Source organism: Salvelinus alpinus, chromosome 36 (genome assembly GCF_045679555.1).
Source record: "Salvelinus alpinus chromosome 36, SLU_Salpinus.1, whole genome shotgun sequence".
Classification (NCBI taxonomy): domain Eukaryota; kingdom Metazoa; phylum Chordata; class Actinopteri; order Salmoniformes; family Salmonidae; genus Salvelinus; species Salvelinus alpinus.
Window position 1 is genome coordinate 752,551 of NC_092121.1, and position 27,791 is coordinate 780,341.

Sequence of the window (27,791 nt, forward strand, 5' to 3'; positions counted from 1 at the left end):
TCTGAATTGACAGGTTATATTGAAGAAATGCGACGTTACACTCAAAAAGCACATACACTGGAATTGGTCACAGAACAAAAACTTGGAACAATTTCTTTCAGACAATCTAAGAACAAGAATTTCTCATACCTTCCAGAGAAATGTATCCCACAATAAATTATATCCACGTAAATACTATAAAAAATATATATCATCAGTCAATTATGAGAAATCATATAGGAAGTGGACTCCACAAGATGGTCCCAGTGTGGGTATAAGCTATAGTAAAATACTGTCATTAGTGCTATGTTCATAGTAATACTTATTTACATTTTGAAAGTGTGGCACACAGCTCATGCTACAACATAAATACTTAACCATAAGAGTACAAAATATTGAACAACGTCTATTGTAAGGTGTGTTTTCGATCAAAGATAAATAATTACAGTGATTATACCTATAGTAGTACTGTATTATTCATTGTAACAACAATAATATTAACACAATTATTTAACATTGGAACACATACTTGTTTATCGTAGCTAGGGCCAGTAGTATTCCTGACCACGTGACCTGACCAGGAAAGACTCCTGGTCCTAATCATACTGAAGTGTTACACACCAATTAGTATTCAACTTCTACATTTCAGTTAGGGCCTAGAGTTTTTCCAGCCCAGGACAAACTCCTGCACCTTTATTAGTGAATACTTCACAGTATCAAAGAAATAATTACACGAAAGTTAGCTCTGGTCCAGGGTGTTACGTATGGCTTGCTGATGCTGAGCATTCCCAAGCAAGCCCCACATAAACCCCTGAACCAGAGCTACATGAAAGCGTTACACTTTCCTTTACACAACCCTGTTTCCTTTATACGGTTCTCTGAATGACCCTGTTAGCCTACTCTATAGTGGTGTTTCTCAATCCTGGTCCTGGGGACCCAAAGGGGTGCACATTTTTGTTTTTTCCTTTCGCACCTGACAACGCACCATCTTGACCACACAGCAGCGCAGAGCTTTCAAGGCCTCCTTCGAGGTGTCCTCCAAACCATGCAGAAAGGTAAGCAGACCAGGCATAACATTACTTCTTTTTTCTTTCACTCTCTTTTCAATGTGCACCCCTTTGGGACCCCAGGACCAAGATTGAGAAGCACTGCTCTATAGGACCCTGTTAGCCTACTCTATAGGACCCTGATTGTATCTATGGTCTAAATATCTCCTTTCACTATGTTGACTAATGTGAACTAATCAGGGGTTAGAGTGATTTGTAAATAATTTCCTGTATAACATTGCTAAAAATTGTAACACACTAACCTGAGAGCAAACTCTAGACCTAAGTTACCTAACCCATATATTTCACTCATTCACATACAAATCGAGCGTGCCACTCTGTATCCTTCAACTCATCTCAACCTATAATGAAATCTATCCCTCCAATGTTCCTCCAGATCCACCTGTACCTTTATTCCAGTCATTCATTTAGGCTTAACTTCCATTCACTTTCTGATTTGGCTGAATTGACCCCATCCGTGCTATGAACCAGTGGCCATCTCCAATACAACGGTTTTTGGGTTGAATCATGTTCTGGTGGCAGCTCTGCCCCTAGCCTGCTGTAACCTCTCTGGTATGTGTCTTCACTCTGCTCCTAAACCCTGCTGCCAAGAAGACTCCCTAACCATGTGGACACCATAAGCAGGTCAGATCATGAGCTAAATGAATGAAACACTCCCCATTCATTTGCAACCTAATAAGTAACATAGGTTTCTGACTCACAAACACACAGACCTGGATTCAAATAGTATTTCTTTTCTTTGAAATACTTTAACTGCTCTTGATTTAAGCTTTCCTGGGCAATCCTCCCCTCCCCTTATATGAAACAAATGAGAGAGTATCAGATAAAGTATGTTGTCATAGGATTTCACATCTGTCTGCTACAGGTAGGACGTTGGGATCAAGCAAAAGAGTGGTCGTGTCCGAATACCCATACTTGCGTCCTAAATAGTAGGCCGTTTGAGTATGTGAAAAAAAGTTTTATAGTATGTGAAATCTTGAAGAGCTAGTATACTTTAAATGCCCAGATGTCATACTCATTTTGGCTTTCAATCTAGTAGAATTCGCTAGGCACTATTGAGGAAGATAATCGTCTTTTCACACACACGTGTTCGACAACAACTGATAATCAGATTAGGGGACAAAAGCGATTGCGCATTCGATGATGCCTTCTCAGTATGGATGAGTAGCATTTTGATATTTGTTGCTTACTGCATACGTTTGTACTGAACAGAATGTTCTAAATAGTATGTAATATGATTAGTACACAGTATGCAGTTTAAGTAAGTAACGGGCAAGCCAGATTTCGAACAGGCCCTAAGTCATAGTTGAGACCTTAAATGGCTACCTGGGTCGTGTTTGGTATGGAAAAACGTGTTCTTAGTGGATAAGTCAAGGTAGTACATCCCTGTTTCACTCCTAAGGTTTCCTCCCTACTGAACATGACCCAGGTGTTTCCTTTTATGCTTTTACTTGGTAATGTACAATAAACCTGGTCAGACATGGATATGGACCCAGCTCAAGCATGGTTGATGTGATGACCTTGTGGGCCTAGTAGGATAACCGGCCATTAGCTGCTTCTCTGAGTGGTGATTGGTGGAGTGAGTCAGGGGTCAAGGGTAAGGGGTCAGGATGTGAAGTAGGAGTTCTGCATGGAGTAGAGGCGGTCGATGGGGTTTCCCACCCGCCCCGCCAGGAGCCCACCGTCCGCCACTGCCAGGAGACAGTCGCCGAGGTGACTGAGGCTCCCGTCGCTGTCCAGATCGTGGAACACAGTCTCTGAATCTAAAGGGAGAAATGGAGTTAGTATGTCTGTCTGTTTGGTCCGTCTGTCCATCTCTCTCTCTTTTTATATTTCTCTCCCTCTCTCTCACCGTAGGAGTGAAGATGTTCAGAGCCCAGCTGAGGGGGTGTGAGTCCATGGCGGAACGGCTCTCCTCCGTAGATGTTGGGGTCCAGAGCCAGTAGCTGCTGTCGTGGCAACGAAGGGTACGACAACAGACCGTCCAATCCGTGACCACTAGAACCGTCTGGGAAGAGAGAGACAGAACATGAATCAATCCCTGCATCTCTTCCTCTCGTCCTGCCCCTTTACCTCCAGAGACATTATTTCACCTGCCTTGAGGTGAGTTTCCTGAAACTTAGCTACTTTGGCAAGCCACTCTTTTAATTGTTACTTTTGTAGCGAAAGACTGATCTTCCTGTGCATGAATGAACAAAAATGGTCAAATTAAGCACTTCTATATCTACCGTTCCGCGAGTTAAGTGCCAGTTAGCTACAAGGCTTTTGAGAAACCCCTGCTCTGTTCTCCTCTCTCTTACCCTCACTGTCATCGTTGCTCTGTCGCCCCCCCCTGCTCGGCCCTCTCCTGGACCCTCCCAGCTGCTCCTGCTCCTGCTGCTGCTGCTGTTGCTGCTGCCTGCGAGCTATCTTCTTCATCTGCAACGCACAGGACCAACACACACTGGCACACTGATAATGGACCCAATGGTGCTATTGCTCTGTCGTTCGTTAAAAGGATAGTTCACCAAAATTGCATTGTTATTTGGGTGAACTATCCTTTTAACTGTGCTTTAGCCTTTAAAATAAATGTTAGCATGCGGTTTCAGAGCAATTGCGCTATTAGATTCATGATTAGTGTTATTGGTTATATTAGTGTCATGGGCGGGGGGGAGTGGGTGATTCAGGACAGGTCAAATATCTCACCTTTGCTCTCTGGTTTTGGAACCACACCTGCACGACTCGAACCGTCAACCCGGTCTCAGCTGCCAGTGTCTCTCTCACCTGAAGATAAGAGAAATTAAGCCAGGACACTAAATGGGACAGTGTGTGTATATGTCTGTGTGTGCGTGTGTGAAAGAAAAAAAGAGACAGAAAAGTGAAAGAGAGGAACAAAATAAATAAACCGTGTTACACCTGGTCTGCTTACCTTTCTGCAAGGTTTGGAGGACACCTCGAAGGAGGCCTTGAAAGCTCTGCGCTGCTGTGTGGTCAAGATGGTGCGTGGTCGCTTTGACCGTTTGTGGTCCTTCCCTTCGCCGCCCTTCCCCCCTACAGAACCGCCCCCACCATCCTCATCCTCACTCTTCACTGAGGGGTGTGGAGAGAGACAATAGGATCTTCAATTGACAGACAAACTGGTATCAAATGGTGCCTAGTAGTGAATCCCAATGAAAAAACAAGTCATTAGGTTATCTCCTGCACTTTCTGTACCATAACAAAGTGCCATCCAGTGATTTTATTGGTTGGTTGATTTGTTGGTTGCCCTGTCTTTTCCTGTTACCTGACTCAGTGGGTGTGGGGCTGATGGCAGCCAGCATCTCTCTCTCCTTCTCGTAGTCTCCCCTGCAGAGCAACTGTCCCTCCTTCAGGACAAACTCATCTCCGCGCTGCAGCCGGCGCTCACATTCACAGCAGCTGAAACAGCCCAGGTGGTACACCTGCCCCAGCACACGCATGATCAGCTCTGAGCGCCCAATCACCTGCAGGCACGCACTGCACTTCCTGACAAACAGCCTATAGGGACAGAGGGGAGAAAGGGTGCGTTCCAGTGTGTAATAGATAAGTTGTCTTTATTGCAGTCGGGTGTGTTCCAGGTTGTCTTTTTTGCAGTCCTGAAGAAGTTTAACGTCTCTAGAATCACAGTAGGAATATGATCAAGTAATATTCTGAGATGTGCAGAAGACACCGTCTTGACCACACAGCAGCACAGAGCTTTTAAGGCCTCATTTGAGGTGTCCTTCCAAACCGTCTTTTTTTGTAGTTGGACTGCAGATGATCAGGTCTCACATCGCTTGCAGGAGTTGTTGTAATTTCTCACTAACATGATATTAGCAGTCCTCTGAGATGTGCCGAGTGACTGAATTAAAGACAACATGGAACGCACCCAAAGGCAGGGACAGATTGTCTGAAAGATTAGACCTCATTTGCACCTGTGAAGATTCTCAATCAAACCTGTGTACGGTATCTAATTAAAATGTCACATCAGCATTTCCCATAACTTAAAGCTTGAACATGTAACATAGCTAACATCTGTTTACTGCAATAACAGTACGTGGTAATGCTTTAGAATGTCGTTCTTCACTGATGACACTTGGGGGCAGTAGTCAACTGATGTGTAGGGAGCCTGCACTGAAGTGTTGGTGGATTCTAGTTTTTTTACGAATTCTTTACATCAATCTATTGAACGAGCTGGTACAGCCCATCATTACCTACTATTCACAATTAGTAGGATTTAGAAGAGAACATGTGAAACATGTATCGTGCTCGGACAGCTTTTTTTTAACAGTTCACACACTCATTCACGGGGCTTCGTTGTCTACTTTCCTTTTGCCCATTCACCACTACTCTCGTGTGTCCCACCCCTTTCATTTTCTCCCACTCTTCATTCTCTTCTCATCAACATATCAATTCAATTTAAAAGGCCCCAAAACTCCTGCTTTTAAATTCCTCTTGAATCCCAGTTGTTTTATCCCTCTATCCCCCCTTCTTCTATCGCTCTCCAGTATTTTCTGACAGGATTCCCAATTCTCCCCCTCCCCCCATTCTCCTTCGCTCCCTCCCTCCACAGTTCAGTGAAACTAATAAAGACAGGATTAATTAGATTGTTGTTTAAACAGTGCGATGCCCAGACAGACGCTGTAAACTCATAACCAGGGATTGGCCATAGCATGGGGTTAATCTCTCTCTCTCCTCTCTCTTTTACACACCAAAACACACACGCACGCACACACACACACACACACTCTTTCCTCTTTCTTTATCGGTCTCTCTAGCCTAACCCAACCCACAAACTCTCACATATATTTACAGGAAACCAAGGTTACTCATCAATATACAATGAGTACTTCCATATACATTTCTACAATATTTATGCATATTTAAAACACACACCTGCACACGCCTAATCATATGATGACATATTGACACAGGAAATCCTGGGTCATTAAACAAGACTGCAAACAATAGGTCTGCTGTGCAGAGACTTAGCTCATAGAAAGAGGGAGACCATAGAGAGAAAAATATGTCTGTTGAGCAAGGGATGACTGGATGAGATGAGAAAGTGACAGGATGACTAGGGACAGAGAGATAGAGGGAGGAAGTTAGAGGGTAGGAGAAAGTTAGAGGGAAGGAGGGAAAGAAGGAGAGAAGTGTTAAGGCTCCCTGACTGGGTGAGAGGAAGGTGTTAGTACCCCAAATCTGAAGGGCGGAGAGGGGAAGAGGTGAGAAGAGGAAAGGAGGAGGAGAGGAGAGTGAGCCAGGTTGGCACATTAGAGCTCCTAATCTGTGATCTTGTCCTGTCCGAACCACAGCTGCCACGGATAATCTCTCTCAATCCATCTGTCTGCCAAACTAGCTAACACTCCCGAAAATTACCCCAATCACAGCCCACCGCTGTCACACATACTTACTTAACCAAACACACTCACTTGCCAAACACACTTACACACACACGCATGCGCATACTCACACACACACAGACGCACACACACACGCCGATCGAGGAGTACCACTTCAACACTAATCCAGGCAACACCACCACCACGACTATCAATTCACTTCACACTCCATTATACCGAGCTGTCTCTGTCTACAACACACAGAAAGTTCTCTCAAGTGCCTCCTCTTAATTGCCTCATTGCCTACAGCAATTGTAAGTAAAATATCTCATCCAATAGCCCCGAAAATGGCAAACCAGAATTTTTCCTTTTAAAGGGGAAATCTGCTGTTTTTTTACTTTAACATTCACAACATATGCACATTAATTATTGAAGAATATAACTTATGCCTCATAAGCTTAGTTCAATTCTCATCCTTACCCAAAATATAAGATTGTTTTACTGCTTTGTTTGTAAACAAAGTAATTGTAAACAGACACTGGATAGCCTCAAAATATTGGTTAAAACTATACATTTGATCTCATGGATGGTCAGTCTTTGCATCAATAGCTCTGTATACATTTGAGAGTAGTTACATTTCTCCATCCCTCAGCTATTTACAAAATCAATGGCAGGGTGCCGGCTTTGTTATTTGAACTGCAGATTTCCCCTTTAAATCCCAGTTGGCTTTTTAATCCCATTTTATACTGCCAGAATTTACTCAACATAAAGGCGACATGGGACAACGGTCACCAGACCACAATTCCTCTGCAGTGTTTAAGTCCTGATTTTAGGTTATTAATCCCATTTCATAGTGCCACATATTGTAGAATTTAATAAACTTGGAAACTGAGGGCAATGGTCACTGAGGGAGGTCTCTAAGTAGATCAGTCTAATCCCCCTAATAGAAGTGTAATTCACAATAGACCCACCCACCTCTGTCCCGAATGGCACCATATTCCCTTTATAGTGCACTACTTTTGACCAAGGCCCAAAGGGGTCTGGTCAAAAGTAGTGCACTATATAAGGGATATGGTGCCATTTGGGACGCATCCCCAATAACCCAGGGAGAGGAGAAATGGCTCATGGCTGCTATCAAGATGAATGGTCCCACTTTAGACGAAACATAACGAAGCCTTCATAAACCCTTTATAAAGCCTATATAGGTGTCTCCGAAATTATCACAAGCATTCGTAAGCAAACTGAGTTACATTTTACCCTGCTTGGCACTTTGACCTCCCCAATTCACGGCACCAATGAGATTGACTGGGTTCGAACCCCAGTCGGTTACGACTGTTAATCCACTGAGCTAAAGCAGAGACATTAGCTTGGGGAGCGAATGCAAGTCCTCAGATCTCAGCAAAGACTATTACATTTACATTTAAGTCATTTAGCAGACGCTCTTATCCAGAGCGACTTACAAATTGGTGCATTTACCTTATGATATCCAGACAAAATTCAAACGGTTTTAGAAACTAGAGAGTGTTTTCTATCCAATAGTAATAATAATATGCATATTGTACGAGCAAGAATTGAGTACGAGGCCGTTTAAATTGGGCACGATTTTCCCCCAAAGTGAAAACAGCACCCCCTGTCCTCATCAGGTTAACAATACATTCTCTGGCGATTGCTCTGGTGGACAGTCTTGCAGTCAGTCAGCATGCCAATTGCGCTCTCCCTCAAAATTGAGACATCTGTGGCATTTTGTTGTGACAAAATTGCACATTTTAGTAGCCTTTTATTTTCCCCAGCACAATGAGCACCTGTGTAATGATCATGCTGTTTAATCAGCTTCGCACAACATTTTAGAGAAGTAAGCTTTTTGTGCGTGTTGAACATTTTTGGGATCTTTTATTTCAGCTCATTAAATGTGGGACCAACACTTTACATGTTGCAGTTATATTTGTGTTCAGTATAAGTAATAATAAACACAAAATCCCAATCAATATCCATCAATTTAAGCTCGAAACATCAGGTTGTTTTGCATGGCTTGCGTTTTTTTTTTTTTTTTTTAAACATCCCCGCAGCATGATGCTGCTACCACCATGCTTAGTCCTTCTGGAAAGTTCTCCCATTTCAAAGAGGGACTCCAGAGCTCTGTCAGAGTGACCATTTGGGTTCTTGGTCACCTTCTTGAACAAGGCCCTTCTCCCCCGATTTCTCAGTTTGGCCAGGCGGCCAGATCTAGGAAGATTTTGGTGGTTCCAAACTTCCATTTAATAATGATGTAGGCCACTGTGTTCTTGGAGATCTTCAATGCTGCAGAAGTTTTCTCGTAAACTTCCCCAGATCTGTGCCTCGACATAATCCTGTCTTGGAGCTCTACAGACAATTCCTTCAATCTCATGGCTTGGTTTTTGCTCTGACATGCACTGTCAACTGTGGGAACCTTGAGTGGCCCAATCGAACATCCCTGGAGATACCAGAAAATAGCTGTGCAGCAAAGCTCCCCATCCAACCTGACAGAGCTTGAGAGGATCTGTAGAGAAGAATGGGAGAAACTCTCCAAATACAGGTGTGCCAAGTTTATAGCGTCATACCCAAGAAGACACAAGGCTGTAATCGCTGCCAAAGGTGCTTCAACAAAGTACTGAGAAAAAAGGTCTGAATAACTATGTAAATGTGATACTTCAGTATTTTTGCAAAAAATTATAGAAAGCAGTTTTTGCTTTGTCATTATGGGGTATTGTGTGTAGATTGATGAGGGGGGAAATTATTTAATTAATTTTAGAATAAGGCTGTAACGTAACAATGTGGAAAAAGTCGAGGGGTCTGAATACTTTCTGAATTACATTTACATTTAAGTCATTTAAACATCACGCTCTTATCCAGAGCGACTTACAAATTGGTGCATTCACCTTATGATATCCAGTGGAACAACCACTTTACAATAGTGCATCTAACTCTTTTAAGGGGGGGGGGGGGGGGGGTTAGAAGGATTACTTTATCCTATCCTAGGTATTCCTTAAAGAGGTGGGGTTTCAGGTGTCTCCGGAAGGTGGTGATTGACTCCGCTGACCTGGCGTCGTGAGGGAGTTTGTTCCACCATTGGGGTGCCAGAGCAGCGAACAGTTTTGACTGGGCTGAGCGGGAACTGTACTTCCTCAGAGGTAGGGAGGCGAGCAGGCCAGAGGTGGATGAACGCAGTGCCCTTGTTTGGGTGTAGGGCCTGATCAGAGCCTGAAGGTACGGAGGTGCCGTTCCCCTCACAGCTCCGTAGGCAAGCACCATGGTCTTGTAGCGGATGCGAGCTTCAACTGGAAGCCAGTGGAGAGAGCGGAGGAGCGGGGTGACGTGAGAGAACTTGGGAAAGTTGAACACCAGACGGGCTGCGGCGTTCTGGATGAGTTGTAGGGGTTTAATGGCACAGGCAGGGAGCCCAGCCAACAGCGAGTTGCAGTAGTCCAGACGGGAGATGACAAGTGCCTGGATTAGGACCTGCGCCGCTTCCTGCGTGAGGCAGGGTCGTACTCTGCGAATGTTGTAGAGCATGAACCTACAGGAACGGGTCACCGCCTTGATGTTAGTTGAGAACGACAGGGTGTTGTCCAGGATCACGCCAAGGTTCTTAGCACTCTGGGAGGAGGACACAATGGAGTTGTCAACCGTGATTATGTGTTATTGTGACTATGTTATGCATGTGTTAGTTGTATGTTGATGTGTATGTGGAGCTGCTTGCTCCTATGTGCGTAAGCATGCATGTTCGGTATGTGTCCATCCATGTGAATGGATTAGTGAAAATGTGTATTGGGTTTTGTATTGTCAGCTATCAGTGAATGTTTGTTTTAGCATATTGGAAATGTAAACTTGGGTGAGGTTGTGGGTATGGTATCTTTACAGTGAATCTGGATGTTACAATCTTAGTATAGCTTTAGTATAATTTTATTTTGGTGTGTGAGCATGTGTGTGTGATTGTGTGCACGTGCGCATGCATGTGTGTGTGCACGTTCAAGTGTGTGTGAGCGGATATTGCACTGTGAAGCAGGATGGCTCAGAGCCAGGGTTCAGTAATCACATCATCTCCTTTTATTAAATCTCCCTGCACTGCTTCTGTGTTATTAAAATTTCCCAGCATTCCCCACGATAACGCTCCCACCGCCGCCACCACACACACACACACACACACACGCTTGTGACTCATACACACACTAAGATGCACGCATACAAAAACAGACACATACACAAAGAAAATGCTGGGTTGTTTGGTTGACCCAACTGCTGTGTTGCAGGCGTTTGGTCACTTGGTTGGGTTGTTTTCTTTATAAACTGCTGGGTCTTTGGTGCTGGGTTATTGATCCAGCAGGTCAGATCATTAGACTGGAGGCCTAGTTTAGTAGGGTTGTTGCTTTCAGATAGTCATTTTTAGCCACCCATGAGAGTAGACGTCATTCCTGTTGATCTGTTCTGTTGTATAGTTATCACGCGTTTAGATCCATGAAGCTTACAGAAGTGTATGAGTTCCCCTAACAGCTTAAGATAAATCCCACTGTTGCGATACAATAAGGTGGTATACCTTATTATATTTAAGCAATAAGGCCCGAGGTGGTGTGTGGTAAATGGCCAATATACCACAGCTAAGGGCTGTTCTTACACACGACGCAACGCAGAATGCCTGGACACAGCTCTTAGCCGTGGTACAAAAGTGTGTGGACACCCCTTCAAATTAGTGTGGCTATTTCAGCCACACGCGTTGCTGACAGGTGTATAAAATCGAGCACACAAGCCATGCAATCTCCATAGACAAACAATGGCAGTAGAATGGCCTTACTGAAGAGCTCAGTGACTTTTAACATGGCACCATCATAGGATGCCACCTTTCCAACAACTCAGTTCATCGAATTTCTGCCCTGCTAGAGCTGCCCCGGTCAATTGTAAGTGCTGTTATTGGGAAGTGTAAACATGTAGGAGCAACAATGGCTCAGCCGCGACGTGGTAAGCCACACAAGCTCACAGAACGGACCGCCAAGTGCTGAAGCACATAGCGTGCAAAAATTGTCTATCCTCATTTGCAACACTCACTACCGAGTTCCAAACGGCCTCTGGAAGCAACGTCAGCACAAGAACTGTTCGTCGGAAGCTTTATGAAATGGGTTTCCATGGCCGAGCAGCCTCACACAAGCCTAAGATCACCATGCGCAATGTCAAGAGTCGGCTGGAGTGGTGTAAAGCTTGCCGCTATTGGACTCAGGAGCAGTGGAAATGCATTCTCTGGAGTGATGAATCACACTTCACCATCTGGCAGTCCGACGAACGAATCTGGGTTTGGCCAGGAGAATGCTACCTGCCCGAATGCATAGTGCCAACTGTAAAGTTTGGTGGAGGAGGAATAATGGTCTGGGGATGTTTTTCATGGTTCGTGCTAGGCCCCTTAGTTCCAGTGGAGGGGAATCGTAATGCTACGAACTTAATGCTAAGTTCTAAATATACTTAAGTATCAAAAGTACATGTTATTGCTAAAATATACTTAAGTATCAAAAGTAAAAGTATAAATCATTTCAAATTCCTTATATTAAGCAAAGCAGATGGCACCATTTTCATGTTTTTAAAATGTACAGATAGTCAGGGGTACACTCCAATACTCAGACATCATTTAAAAACAATACATTTATATTTAGTGAGTCTGCCAGATCAGAGGCAGTAGGGATGACCACGTGTTCTCTTGATAAGTGCGTGAATTGGACCATTTACCTGTCCTGCTAAGCATTCATCATGTAACAAGTACTTTTGGGTGTCAGGGAAAATGTATGGAGTAAAAAGTACATAATTTTTTTAAGGAATGTAGTGAAGTAAAAGTTGTCAAAAATATAAATAGCAAAGTAAAGATACCCAAAAAAGTAGTACTTTAAAGTACTTTTACTTAAGTACTTTACACCACTGCCCCCGAGGTACCTTAATGCTATTATAACCTGGTGACCAATGTACCTAGAGCAGTAAAAATAACTTCTGTCATACCCGTCGTACACAGTCTTTTATAAACTGGGTGGTTTGAGCCCTGAATGCTGATTGGCTGACAGCCCTTAGCCGTGGTATATTGGTCATATACCACACCGCCTTGGGCCTTATTTCTTAAACATACCACGGCTGTCAGCCAATCAGACCTCAGGGCTCGAACCACCCAGTTTATAATACAGCATGTAATAAATTATCTTCACATTATAGAAGAATGTGTCAAATGCAAAAGCAAAATAACAGGTGGCCAATAAAATCTAGCTGAAAATAATTTAAGGATTACATTAAAACAGACCTAGCTGCTAGGTCAACTCAGCATGAGAGTAAAAACTACCCAATTGATGGTTAAATTAACCCATGTTTGGGTAGTCCCAACAACTCAACTTGTTGAGTTATTCACACAACCCAACTGTCTGGGTCAAAATAACCCAGCGTGTGTTCTGTCCAATATTTAGCTAGCGTTGGGTTACCAAATAATCCAAATTGGGTTGTTTTTAACACAGCATTCTTTTGAGTGTATGGGTCACAGACACGGTACATCACAGAACAGTGATATACAAACATAAACAACTTGCAATCACACACACACATATGCAGATGGAAGGCATTTCCTTCAAAGCCTATATGTACTTATAGACAACGTGCATCAGACAGTCTTATTTGATTTCCAAACATTTTGAGGTATACAGTATGAATGACTCTCTGATTAGTATAAAATACAATATCAAGGTCTATTACTAATGACTAGCAGACCAGTCTCTCCATAGACTCCTAGCTTTTCTCAGTGCAACTATTTACACTGTTCCTAATAATACTTTAGATATTCCATACTCTGATCTCGACTGAAAGACTACCCTTTAATGACAGTTCAGATATGGCATAACATGACCAAATGTAATATACCTGCAAAGAGTAACGACTGAAAACTGTGCAGAACACTGTGCTTGATGCTTGGGAGAGTGTGAGAGGAATGTGATATGTGTGAGGACATGGATGAGTCTCTGTGTGTGTGTGTGTGTGTGTGTGTTTAGATAAAAGCTAATCCCCAGGCCACCAGAACGCAATATCCTGTCTGGCGGTTTCTCATTTCCTGTCTCTCTCTGGTGGAGCGGGATGCAAGGGGGAGGGTGGAGGAAGACTGGGGAGGGGACTCGTTGCCCCAGAAACAGGAGATACAGCCCCCCGATTTGAGAATGTTGACACCGCTCTCTCTCTCTCTGCCTCTGTCTCTCTCCCTCCCTCTCTCTTTATCTCCCTCCCTCTCTCAGGTCCACCCCCCATCTTTTCTTTTCTCTTTTTTTCTCTCGCTCTTCTTCTTTTATTATCTCAGATTTAATAACGGCGAGGCGAGCAGCTTGTTCTTCCATGAAACATTTATTAGCTGTCTGTAATGAAATTGTTGTGGGGGAGGCCAGATGATGGGGACTCATCGGGCATTATGCAAAAACTGTGGCAATATTACTGGGGGGTGACACAGACACACCTCAGCTCACACCTCACCTTCCTCCTCTTCTGTCTTCTCCTCCCTGGCTTTCTTCTTCTCCTAAATCTCTCTCTTTTGCTTTTATCCCATTCTCACTTCCCATCTGCAATGTATCTTCTCTATCAACTTTCTCCAACTTCTTCTCGTTTTCAGTCACATCTCTGTTCTCTTTATGTCCTTTCACTCTGTATTGCTTTGGCACAACGCATGCCTTCATATCACTGTAAGGTTCTGATTCTCCATCTATATTCTCTTCCTATCTCTTCTCTCTTTCACACCTGTTTCATCACCTGTTGACCTGAGCTGCGAGGTGACGTAAGAACCCCTACTGTGTGTCTGGTGGAAGAGAAGGTGTGTGTCTGAAATAGCACAATTTTACTTATATAGAGGCACTACTTTTGACCAGACTGGTAACCTATTCCCTATATGGTGCACTATAGTGAAATACTTTAATACCATTTAGTGTCATTTCAGATGGAGACAAGACATTGTGTTAAAATCCACAGTACTACTCCTCAGTCTGGATATGGAGTACTAAAATTGTCTGTGTCTGTCTGTCTGTCTGCCTGCCCATACCCCCTGTGGACGACCGTGTATGAGCCAAGACCAACAACATATCCCTAACGCACTCCTACACTCCCCCAGACTGAACTTTTGTGAGTGCAAACACATGGGATGAATTCCTAACAATTCTACAAAAAAGTGAGTATTCTTCAGAATGGATATCATTGGCTGCAATAGGCTATGCTTCAGTTCTGACTGTGTACTCCATTGTACAGTAGGCTTGCTGCAGTTGTTGATCAATCAGCTTTGTGGGTTTTGGCATATATGTTTTAGCAGGATATGTTTTAGCAGTATGGGGTAGAATGTCTTGATTTAACCCATTGTGCATACTAACTAATTATCCATCTCCTAGCACAGTTATACTGTATATTACAGTATATACAGAATATAACTATATACTGGTACTGTGCATATATAGTTATTCTCTTAGGCTTGCCATCACTGGAGTGGCTGAGTACATTTGGTAATTAGCGCTGTGTCCAATCAACCCCCTCCCTCCATCACACCCTCCCTCTCCTCCCGTCCTGAGACACAAAGAGGCGCTGAGCGGAGAGACGATTAAGAGAAAACGAGGGATAAACAGAGAGATAAACTGATTGGTGTCATCACTGCTATCAATCTCAACGAGAGGGAAATGAGGTTTGGAATCGAGAAACATTATTACAAACCAGACAGTGATGAACGAGGTAATGGAGAGAGGAGGAGCGAGAGAGGGAGGCGGGAGGAGGATAAGGGGGATGGGTGGGAGAGATACTGTATCTGTGTGGAAGACATGATTTCTCTGTTCTCAATCCCAGCATAGAACAACAGTGATTCCACATATAACCATGTAAGATGAGAAGGTGGGCTTCTGGCCTGGCAGTTTGAGAGATTGTTTGGTCAGTGAACGTTGGTCTTGGCTGTGACTCTTGGGGTTTCCGCTCCCGTGTGACTGTGGGAGTCTCCCCTCTCCCCTGCTCCAGACAGGGTCTCCATGTCTCCCACCCCACATAGTGATCTATTAGAGCCAGCATTGAGGGGCCAGAGGGTTGGGTCTAGCAGTTACCTGCGCTACCACCTTGCGTGCAGATGCCCGAGTGAGTGTGGAATCGAATCCCAGTCCCGCCGTACTTTCCACACAAACCTCTAACTTTCGTTTCCTGTCTCTCTCCACTGTCTCTACTACTAAAAACGTCAATGGTGTTTTTACCAACAATACCACCACCTATCGTGATACAGTGATATCCACTGTAGTGTTCTACATGTTGGTATCCAACCCATATGTGTGTGCAGTAGGAGCAGGCTGTGTTGCCTGGTGAGCGGGGGGTGTAGGTAGGCCTCAGAGCCCCCCACTTTAGACTGATATTGAACCTGGGCTCCAGGCTCCTCCAGGCTCTAGTCGCCCGCCGGGCCCCAGGGGTGCAGGGCCTTTATTGGTCTGAGACCTGGGTCAGCCCGGAGACTCTGCTCTCTGTTGCTCTGTGGGAAGTGTGTATCAGAGTGTGATTGGGGGATACTGGAGAGCCTGTATGGGCAGCGGTCTGTGTCTCTTTGCCTGTCTTGGAAATTGTGTGTAATAAAAACACACACACAACTCTCGCCTAAGAAAAAGGACTAATATGAAAATATTTGAAAATAATGGCTAGACGGAGATACTGTAGCGGGAGGAGGCAAACAGCAGGGCTCCGCAGAGTGGAACCATGCTCCTCGCGTAATGAGTAACCCTAACCCTAGCTTCAACCACTACCCTTACCTCTAGCTTCAACCCCTACCCTTACCTCTAGCTTCAACCCCTACCCTTACCTCTAGCTTCAACCCCTACCCTTACCTCTAGCTTCAACCCCTACCCTTACCTCTAGCTTCAACCACTACCCTTACCTCTAGCTTCAACCACTACCCTTACCTCTAGCTTCAACCACTACCCTTACCTCTAGCTTCAACCACTACCCTTACCTCTAGCTTCAACCCCTACCCTCAACCACTACCCTTACCTCTAGCTTCAACCACTACCCTTACCTCTAGCTTTAACCACTACCCTTACCTCTAGCTTCAACCACTACCCTTACCTCTAGCTTCAACCACTACCCTTACCTCTAGCTTCAACCACTACCCTTACTTCTAGCTTCAACCACTACCCTTACCTCTAGCTTCAACCACTACCCTTACCTCTAGCTTCAACCACTACCCTTACCTCTAGCTTCAAGTCCACATCCCGGTTCAACAATAACCCTGTTGTTGAACTAGGACTAACACAGGAGATCTGGGTTCAGGAGACCCAGTTGGTCATTACAAGGTCACTATGAGAGTGCTATGGGAATGATACAGTAAGTACTTGATTCAATCAGATCCGCTTTAGCCCGCGATAACCGACAACTACATAGCAGTATTATTGTTTTATTTAGGCGATGTCGGAGGTGGAACTGCGTTGGAATTGTCAAATCACCAAGCGGCTCCCCATGTTATACCTATCGTGGACGATGCACCCAGTCGCATTTGTATAAACTGATTGAATCTACACCTAAGCACACACACAACTCCAGACCGCAAAGGGTTACAGCAAAAAAAAATACCTCCCTCCAATATTAAGCTTTCCACTATTTCTAGTAAATTCTTATACACACAGACACTCACTCACTTCAAATTATCATACAGTGTGTGTGTGTGTGTGTGTGGTGCTGATGGAATGACTGCAGGGAACACAAGGAGACATTGTTACGGATCTTCTGAACGTCATAAGTAAAGACGTGTGCCAAGTCTCTCACAGAGACAGACATACACTGTACACACACTATATAGAAAGAGAGACTCATCATATGTACACTATATAGACAGAGAGATTCAACATGTATAGTTGAAGTCGGAAGTTTACATACACTTAGGTTGGAGTCATTAAAACTCGTTTTTCAACCACTCCACAAATTTCTTGTTAACAAACTATAGTTTTGGCAAGTCGGTTGGGACATCTACTGTGTGCATGACACAAGTACTTTGTCCAACAATTGTTTACAGACAGATTATTTCACTTATAATTCACTGTATTACAATTCCAGTGGGTTAGAAGTTTACATACACTAAATTAACTGTGCCTTTAAACAGCTTGGAAAATTCCAGAAAATTATGCCATGGCTTTAGGAGCGTCTGATAGGCTAATTGACATCATTTGAGTCAATTAGAGGTGTACCTGTGGATGTCTACCTTCAAACTCAGTGCCTCTTTGCTTGACATCATGGGAAAATCAAAAGAAATCGGCCAAGACCTCAGAAAAACAATTGTAGACCTCCACAAGTCTGGTTCATCCTTGGGAGCAATTTCCAAATGCCTGAAGGTCACACGTTCATCTGTACAAAAAATAATACGCAAGTATAAACACCATGGGATCACACAGCCGTAATACCGCTCAGAAAGGAGAAGCGTTCTGTCTCCTAGAAATGAACGTACTTTGGTGCGAAAAGTGCAAATCAATCCCAGAACAACAGCAAAGGACCTTGTGAAGATGCTGGAGGAAACAGGTACAAAAGTATCTATATCCACAGTAAAACAAGTCCTATATCGACATAACCTGAAAGGCCGCTCAGCAAGGAAGAAGCCACTGCTCCAAAACCGCCATAAAAAAGCCAGACTACGGTTTGCAACTGCACATGGGGACAAAGATCGTACTTTTTGGAGAAATGTCCTCTGGTCTGATGAAACAAAAATGGAACTGTTTGGCCATAATGACCATCGTTATGTTTGGAGGAAAAATGGGGAGGCTTGCAAGCCGAAGAACACCATCCCAACCGTGATGCACGGGGGTGGCAGCATCATGTTGTGTGGGTGCTTTACCGCAGGAGGGCCTGGTGCACTTCACAAAATAGATGGCATCATGAGGCAGGAAAATTATGTGGATGTATTGAAGCAACATCTCAAGACATCAGTCAGGAAGTTAAAGCTTGGTCGCAAATGGGTCTTCCAAATGGACAATGGCCCCAAGCATACTTCCAAAGTTGTGGCAAAATGGCTTAAGGACAACAAAGTCAAGGTATTGGAGTGGCCATCACAAAGCCCTGACCTCAATCCTATAGAAAATGTGTGGGCAGAACTGAAAAAGCGTGAGCGAGGAGTGAGCAAGGAGGCCTACAAACCTGACTCAGTTACATCAGCTCTGTCAGGAGGAATGGGCCAAAATTCACCCAACTTATTGTGGGAAGCTTGTGGAAGGCTACCCGAAACGTTTGACCCAAGTTAAACAATTTAAAGGCAATGCTACCAAATACTAATGGAGTGTATATAAACTTCTGACCCACTGGGAATGTGATGAAAGAAATAAAAGCTGAAATAAATCATTCTCTCTACTATTATTCTGACATTTCACAGTCTTAAAATAAAGTGGTGATCTAACTGACCTAAGACAGGGAATTTTTACTAGGATTAAATGTCAGGAATTGTGAAAAACAGAGTTTATTTGGCTAAGGTGTATGTAAACTTCCAACTTCAACTGTACACACTATATAGAGAGAGACTCAACACATATATACACACACACAAATCTATCTCTATATGAGAGACTCAAGATGGGGCACTCATTCTATAGTCTACTTACAACATGGGAGCAAGTCTACTCTGTATAGGTTAAGTCTTTGATCTAGGTTAGACAATACAACATGGTCACTCATTCTATACTTTCAATAATTATATGGATGTACCAATATCGAATGCGATAAGCAAGATTTTCTTAAACACCTGAACTCATGGGTAACACCTAAACTGTATGTGTCAAAGTATTCACACCGCTTGACATTTTGTTGTGTTACAGTCTGAATTTCAAATGGATTAAATTTAGATTTTATGTCCCTGGCCTACACACAATACTCCATAATGTCAAAGGGAATTATGTTTTTATACATTTGTACAAATTAATAAAAAATGAAAAGCTGAAATGTCTTTAGTCTAAGTATTCAACCCCTTTGTTATGACAAGCCTAAATAAGTTCAGGAGTAAAAATGTGCTGAACAAGTCACATAATAAGTTGCATGGACTCACTCTGTGTGCAATAATAGTGTTTAACATGAGTTTTCCAATGCCTCGCAAAGAAGGGCACCTATTGGTAGGTGATTTTTTTTTAAAGCAGACATTGAATATCCCTTTGAGCATGGTGAAGTTATTAACTACACTTTGAATAGTATACACCCAGTCACTACAAAGATACAGGCGTCCTTCATAACTCAGTTGCCGGAGAGAAAGGAAACCGCTCAGGGATTTCACCATGAGGCTAATGGTAACTTTAAAACAGATACAGAGTATAATGGCTGTGATAGGCAAAAACTGAGGACGGATCAACAATGTTGTAGTTACTCCACAATACTAACCTAATTGACAGAGTCAAAAGAAGGAAGCTTGTGCAGAATAAAAATATTCTAAAACATGCATCCTGTTTGCAACAGAGCACTAAAGTAATACTACAAAAAATGTGGCGAAGAAATGTACTTCATGTCCTGAATACAAAGCGTTATTTTTGGGGAAAATACAACACAACACATCACTGAGTACCACTCTTCACGTTTTCAAGCATGGTGGTGCCTGCATCATGTTATGGGTATGCTCGTCATCGGCAAGGATTAGGGAGTTTTTTAGGATAAAAAGAAACGGAATAGAGCTAAGCAGAGGCAAAATCTTAGAGGAAAACCTGGTTCAGTCTGCTTTCCAACAGACACCAGGATATAAATGCACCTTTCAACACGGCAATAACCTAAAACACAATGCCAAATATACACTGGAGTTGCTTACCAAGACGACATTGAATGTTCCTGAGTGGCATAGTTACAATTTTTACTTAAAATTGGCTTGAAAATCTATGGCAACACTTGGCTGTCTAGCAATGATCAACAAACAATTTGACAGAGCTTGAAGAATTTCAAAAATTCTATATTGTACAATACAGGTGTGCAAAGAGACTTACCCAGAAAGACTCATTGCTGTAATCGCTGCCAAAGGTGATTCTAACATGTATTGACTCAGGGGGTTAAATACTTATGTAATCAAGATATATTAGTGTTTTTTTTCATGAATGTTTTACAAATATTATAATTGTTCTTCCACTTTGACATTAGAGTATTTTGTGTAGATCGTTGACAATTAAATCAATTTTAATCCCACCTTGTAACACAACAAAATGTGGGGAAAGTAATGGAGTATGATTACTTATTGAAGGCACTGTAGTATCAGACACTTTTAGAGGGACTGAGACAGTGAACCCATTAACTCAATACCATTTCATATCTGTCGCACTCCAATTCCCCCTACTAACACCTCACCCAAATTACCCCGTAACGAAACACAGTCATCTTAGTTGTCTATTATTAACATGCTAAGAATTTCCAAAGAAGCAGTAACTGAAAACTTCTCTACTACTCTCTCTACTCTATATCCCCATTCACCTACTTATCTGTCTCTCTCTCCCTCCTCTCTCCTTTCCTCCCTCTCTCATCCAGATGTATGCTACAGTGGGAGAGTCTGTGCGCCTGGACGTCGTCTGACACTTTTCACAACAATGATAACGACCTGCAGGCTACGTCCTTCAGCCATCCATCCCTGGGGATCTCACACACACCACCAACAAACAAACACACAAGTCGAATGCACACACGACCACACACATGCATACACACACGTTGAACGCATGCATGCACGCACACACACACACCCACACATAGACCGACCAACAGACCCCCCAGACTGATAGAAACTCCACACCAAGTCACATTTATCAGAGAGGAAAGTGGAGCTAGCTTACTGCCTCACTAATAGCAATCAAGCGTTTCATGTATATACCCACCAAACATTCAGGGACTAGTGTCTGATGGTTTTTGTTTTTTCCTTTCAATTTAGACCTAGACAACCAGGTGAGGGGAGTTCTTTACTAATGTGACTTTAATTCATCAATCAAGTTCAAGGGAGGAGCGGAAACTCGCAGACACTCGGCCATCCATGGAATGAGTTTGACACGTTTTCCATATGTCCTGTCATATATTCCATAAATACCAGTTCCTATAAGCCCCTGAGCCATTTCACAAGTTTGTTCTATCCCGAAACCAGCACACCTGATTCAGGAGGGGCACAAGGACTAGGTGACAAAACACATTGATTAAGACAACGCAAACTCTAACGTTTGTGTGTCTTTTGGGATTTTAGTAGTATTGACGTTCTCTTACTTTTCGTAGTCATGCTTGCAGTAGAGCAGACGGTCTCTGCAGTAGCATGTCCCATTAAGCGCGCTCAGACACACCGCACACTTGACGCAGGTCTCGTGCCACGAGCGCTCGTTGACACGCAGTAGGAAACGATCCGCAATGGGCGACTCACACCCCGCGCACACCTCGCCCCCTCCGCCCATATGTTCTGAACCTGAGGGGAGAGGAGGGCAAAGGGGATACCTAGTCAGTTGCACAACTGAATGCATTCAACCGAAATATGTCTTCCGCATTGAACCCAAACCATCTGAATCAGAGAGATGCGGGGGGTGCCTTAATCGAAGTCCACGTCATGGGAGGGTATAGTGTGTGTGTGGTCAAATCTGTAAATGTCAAGCAGAACTTGATTTTTTTTGGTTAATTCGATATTACTTCCCAGCAAGGTCCAGAATTATTTTATGACAAAAATAGTAATACAAATGTATCGCATATCAAATGTATTACATATTTATCATATATTTCTCACATTTATAACATATAAAGTTCACAATTTAAAACGTTTTGTCACTATAACCTTTGAAATGTCAATGGATATTCATTTCATTATTGGACTATAATGTTAAAATCATTATGTGCCAGTCAGGCCCAAGATGTCAGTCCCATTTCACTCCTCACCGAATGGCGTGGAGGCTGGAGGCTGCTGAAGACATGATTGGGTCTCCTCTGTTTTCATCCCGTCCCTCCTTCCTTCGTCGTGTTCGCTAGACGAGAAGGAGAAGAGAGAAAAAGGACAGTTACCCTCTAAATACAAGCCTATAGTCAACAAGTGTGTAGAAAGAAAAAATGGAGGGGAGATTGTCGTCGCCGAAAAGTGAGAAAGAGGATATACTGTAAGGGGGAAATAAAACGCATCAAAAGTCAATGAAAGACACGTAGGCTAAGGCCTAAACATGACCGTGGATATTATATGTCGGTGTCCTCTTGAAAACATATTTAATATCCAATGTATGAATTAATTACATAAACAGTCGACCTGCAATGTGCACGTACTGCAAAAGGAATAACATCGTATAGAACTATTGCCGTGGATTGGATAAATGCATAGGATATAAAATACATGTGCTAGGCTTAATAGGCTACTCAATTCGGTCTACTCAACAGAGTTTTAAACACCTGACACACTGAGATTTAACGTTGGAGCCGAAGGTGGTGTGTGGTCCTATTCATGTTTATTTATTTGCATATATGATACCCGATGTCAGATTGGGGGTCGAACCGGATATCTGGTTTTGGCCTAATATTGACCAAAAACAGGATTAAACCCCGTGACCTGCTGACGCCACACCGCTACACAAACCCATAAACGGCCCAAATCCATCCCAGTCCGTTGTTGGAGAGGGAAAATGCAATACCTGATATTTCAAATAAATAAAGATAATTTTGTCGAATAGGGTTCATAGAAATGTATGAAATCAAAATTCCAACTAAAGCATGGGGATTCATTAATATACTTTGAATAATAATACCAATATGAATAATAATACGCTAATAACTGTTAATAGAATAATAATAATATGATAATACATTTACTAACGGGTTTAATGGCGTGGTAGGCTATAGAATTACTCCATCCCGACACTTAGTAATGGACTTCTCAGACCTATTCCATGAACACAAACGTAATCTACATAAATCGTGACATTTCAATAATGCACTATATTCAATAGGCCTATTGCAACATAGCGTGAACATGTTTATCTATTAATCGACAATATTCTAAATCAAAGTGACATTAAGTTTGGTTTTTATGAATATTTATAATTAAGAACGCCTAAATCTAATTCCATCCGATACCCTACATTTCGAAAAGAACTAATTGTTCTGAATGACCGATTTAATTTAAATACATTATTTATTTTTAAATTGATCTAGGCTTGAAATGATACATTCTCAATTATTGGGTTAAAAGATAACAATTCTTCATCGAATATGAATCTTACATGTTTATGAATTGAACTGATAAAGACTTTCAAGATACATTTGCTCTCATTGGAGGAATGAGGGTGTCACGGCTTCGAATAAAAATAAAAGGAATAATAAAAAAAATGAAACCTGAAAAATCATCAAGAAATGTGAATCATAATTGATTCAGGCTAATATGAATACATAGGCTAAAATTTAATTTACACCGTCATTACAAATCGAAATAATTATTAGGCCTCGTATAAAATAGCCTACTAAATCAAATAATTTAGGCCTATTAACGTGCATAGACTACAGAACTGTATCCACTAACTTCAAAAATATGTATTTCAATTGATTATTATTCCAAATGATCACAACAGTGATTCCAACATTGGTTTTAACATAATATTAGAAAACCACATAAACCAATAAAATCACTTGAAAAACAAATATGGAATATTTTTGTTTTCGACAAAACTGCTATAATGGACACTATATGTCATAGAATTTGAACCTTGTTGTTGCCTTGCTTGCCAAAGCGCGCGCGTCTCTATTCGCCTATTTCTGAGAGCACATAACTAATTGCAATTGCAGGTCTATTATTCATAACTGTGTAAGTGTCATGCAGACTAATACTGTGGACCAGAACGGTATATCCTTAAACTACTATCATATAAGCTTTATGTTATACCGATACTATATTGGACAAAACTGAAGGGGCACCTGGTTTAGTCTCCCCCCCCCCCCCCCCCCCCTAAATAAAAAGCATAGGCCTATATAAATCTTTAGGCCCTGTGTGGTGATAGGGCTATCAAAGCTTTACACATTGGTTAACATTGAGAAACTTTATAGGTGAAGAACAATATGTTCTGTGAACACCAAAGTCTGGGGAATGTGCTCGGAAGTTGTAGGTTAAGGTTAGGGTCAGGTAAGGGTTATGGTTAAGGTTAGGGTGAGGGTAGGGTTTAAGATGAGGGTTTAGGGTAGGGATGTCCCATGGATCGCAGATAGCACTAACAATGAAAGATCGCCTATATGCACCGTATTTGCTGGTAATGCCGTCAATTTTCTTGGAGCTATGTTATTACTGCATCATTATCACACGTTCACAATAAGGCTAATCAACATTTGATATCATATTTTCCCTTACATTTCCCCCATTATATTCACATAACTAGGCTACCACTGCCCTTTTCAATTTGCGTCACCCTGTTGCCTATATTATCCACAACATGATATAAACTGTTCGACAAAATATTTTTGTTTGGGATAAATAGGCTATTTCTTTATGGGCTAATACCACCCCACATTTCTACAACTCATTGGAAAGACATGCATACATAGACCTTTCAGACCAAATAAAATCTAACCTTATTTGTCACATGCGCCGAATTACAAGTGTAGACCTTACCGTGAAATGCTTACTTACAAGCCCTTAACCAACAGTGCAGGTTAGTTGAGTTAATTTGTACATGTAGGTAGGGGTGAAGTGACTATGCATAGATAATAAACAGTGAGTAGCAGCAGTGTACAAACAAATGGAGGGGGGGGTCAATGTAATAGTCCGGTGGCCATTTGATTAATTGTTCAGCAGTCTTATGGCTTGGGGGTAGAAGCTGTTAAGGAGCCTTTAGGTCCTAGACTTGGCGCTCCGGTACCGCTTGCCGTGCGGTAGCAGCGAAAACAGTCTATGACTATTGGCTACAGCCGAGGTTGTGGCTATTATCAAATGATATACTCTGTAACAAACTCGATGAGGAGCGAGACTCCGTCATCATCAATATCATACAGGTAGACATGAGATAGGCCAGTGCTTTTCATACCCATCAACGGGGACCCCCAGACGTTCCACAACGTCTGGAGGTCAGGTGAATCAGGTGTGCTAGCTCTTGCATAGTTGACATTTTGGAACGGGCTGGGGTCTCGGGGTTCCTGATGAGAGCTCTGAATACCCCTGAGATAGGCTATAATATTTTCAAAAAGATCGATAAGGACTAAAGGTTTACTATGGACCGCAAAATAAGACAGAACATGTATCGCGACAACCTTATTATTCAACAAAATATTGAAGTCAAATATGACAAACTATTTGGGTATTTAAAAGTATGCTATGTTAAAGTTGATAGGCCTACAAATATGAATTTAAGTAGGCTAGTCAAATAGCAGATTAGGCTACAGGCAATATGCAACACATAACCTACACTTGGATAAAAGTCAAACCTTTGTAGGAATTCCCATCACAGCCTCTGAAATAATAACATCGAGAAACCGATGTAGGATCACTCCTATTTCCAAGGAAGAATAAGACAAGTAAAGGGTTTGGCCTGGTTAAATGTGCTGAAAACTGGAACACTTTATATTTGCAACATATCTGCGAATTGAGGTTGGCAACGCACCGACAACCTGTCGACGCGTTCTGGATGTTGGCGGCAGACGCACATACCTTGAGGTGAAACACACTCCTTCCGAAACCTCTATCGGTAGCATTAAAATAGCATAAGACTAGTCGGTCCGTGAATGTGCACGCGTCGTATAGTCCTATTTCAAACTCCAGAAGGCGAATAGCAGCAAAATAGCATGTTATGTTAAGGCAAACTATTCAGTTGTGCTCTCTTTTCTCCCCGTCGCTCTAAAGCCGACTGTGCGCCCGGAGTTCGGTGGGCATAAAACGACTGAGAGGAGGAGGAGCAGGAGAAACGGCGACGGTTCTTAAGGTGAGGGGGGTGTCTTGACGTAGTGGTAACGTGCTGTAATGGTAAAATGGATAATATGGAATCACCATCGGGTGATCAATGTTGTTCTTTTTGGATAATTGGATTGTTTTAACAAAACCATAAAGCATTAGCATTGACATGAACATTACTTTCAATCAAATTCAGTGTAGAAAAAAATCATCCATTGACCATCAATGCGTAGTTTATACATACTCTTTTGAAATAGTGCTGCTGCGTTATAGGAGCAATTACAGTGAATTACTTTTATGAGATTTTGTTATTTCAAAACGTATCTTATGCTTGGCTATACCCATATTCTCAACTGTTGAGATGACATCGAAATATTTTGATAGTTAGGCCTATTGAGGTTAAAAAGGCCTATAAAGGTTAAATGGTTTTTGCCCTAGCACTACACAGCTAATTCAAATACAAATGTAAACAAATGTTTTCCTACGTGCTAGAAATAATAAGTATAAGGTTTATCGTTTGGCCCCTTTTGTAAAAACAAAAACGATAAAAAAAAATATTGCACTTTTCATGCAGTGAATTCTACTGCCACCGTGTGGCAAGAGAGGTGGAGGCGCGTTGCTTATAGCCATCCTACTGTTCTTACATGATGATAAAGTGAATCACCCCAGGAATTCTATGGAATGCTTTTGTACAAAGTCCATACAGGAATTAATCTGACTGGAATTCATATCAAATGGATCCAAATGTGGAAATAGTTGTTATTAGTTAATATGGAATATATTATAAAAGGGAAGCTCAATGTAAGTACATCTTTATATTTGTTTATTAATGGAAATACTACAGCATTCCAATGAGCTGCCTATAAAACATAGAAAAATCAGTAGAAGCCTGGCATTCACGTTTTTAAGGGAATAACAAACAGTGCACGAAACACATGTCAGAGCTGGAGGGGGATCAACTTTTTTCAGAATTCATCAAGAGGATGAGGTTATAGACAGAGATTTATTGTCCAGCCCTATGACCGTAAGAGGACAGACTATCTAGCCTATGTATTTGTGTGTGCTATGCTGCATAGAGCATACTTCTCCCCACAACTCTCACACTCTATTGAAATATTTTCCTTAGCAGTCCCGAGTTAGTTACTTATATTTCAGAGCAGTCCAGATTATCTTTACAACAAAAAAAATGCACATATTTGTCTCGTCCAAGTTTTACTGAAGAGAGAGAGACTGTCAACAACCCCCCCCCCCCCCCCCTAAAAACCTTGAGAGAGTAGTCTGTCTGCAGTCTGTAACTATGCCAGGGTTGGACTCCAGAAAGAGAGAGAGTGCTTCCTCATTATCGGGATGAATGTGTCCCAAATGGAACCCTATTCCGAATCTTTACATAGGGCGCTGGTCAACAGTAATGTACTATTGGGAATAGAGTGCCATTTGGGGCGGAGACACATGGACTTCTCTTTAAAGGGGTTATTACCGTGATTCTCCTGCTATATTTAGGTTCTGGAGTCACTTCTTCACCAGAGCTGGCTGTTGGTTGCCGGCCCAATCCTGGCTTGTTAGAGATACAGTGTGTATTCATAAGTGCACACCATAGCA

At 42.4% G+C, this 27,791-nt stretch overlaps 1 protein-coding gene across 1 annotated transcript; it reads right to left on the reverse strand.

Moving 5' to 3' along the window:
• Positions 1-26,176, reverse strand: LOC139565095 (LIM homeobox transcription factor 1-alpha-like). Its single transcript, XM_071385168.1, has 9 exons — positions 25,953-26,176; positions 22,220-22,305; positions 21,566-21,758; positions 4,309-4,541; positions 3,955-4,115; positions 3,732-3,809; positions 3,347-3,464; positions 2,899-3,054; positions 1-2,809 (listed from the first exon to the last, which is right to left on the reverse strand). Exons 1-9 carry the CDS (start codon positions 25,994-25,996, stop codon positions 2,652-2,654), a joined length of 1,227 nt encoding a protein of 408 aa, XP_071241269.1. The 5' UTR covers positions 25,997-26,176; the 3' UTR covers positions 1-2,651.
• Between the last annotated feature and the right edge of the window lie 1,615 nt (positions 26,177-27,791).

What these genes read in the sequence shown, in the direction of transcription:
- LOC139565095 (XM_071385168.1), bottom strand. Translation starts at nt 25,996, where the DNA reads ATGCTACCGATAGAGGTTTCGGAAGGAGTGTGTTTCACCTCAAG. An exon ending in TGCAAGCATGACTACGAAAA is followed by an intron (nt 4,542 to 21,565) that starts GTAAGAGAACGT and finishes CTGTCCCTATAG; the next exon opens with GCTGTTTGTCAGGAAGTGCA. An exon ending in TGAACATCTTCACTCCTACG is followed by an intron (nt 2,810 to 2,898) that starts GTGAGAGAGAGG and finishes TTCTCCCTTTAG; the next exon opens with ATTCAGAGACTGTGTTCCAC.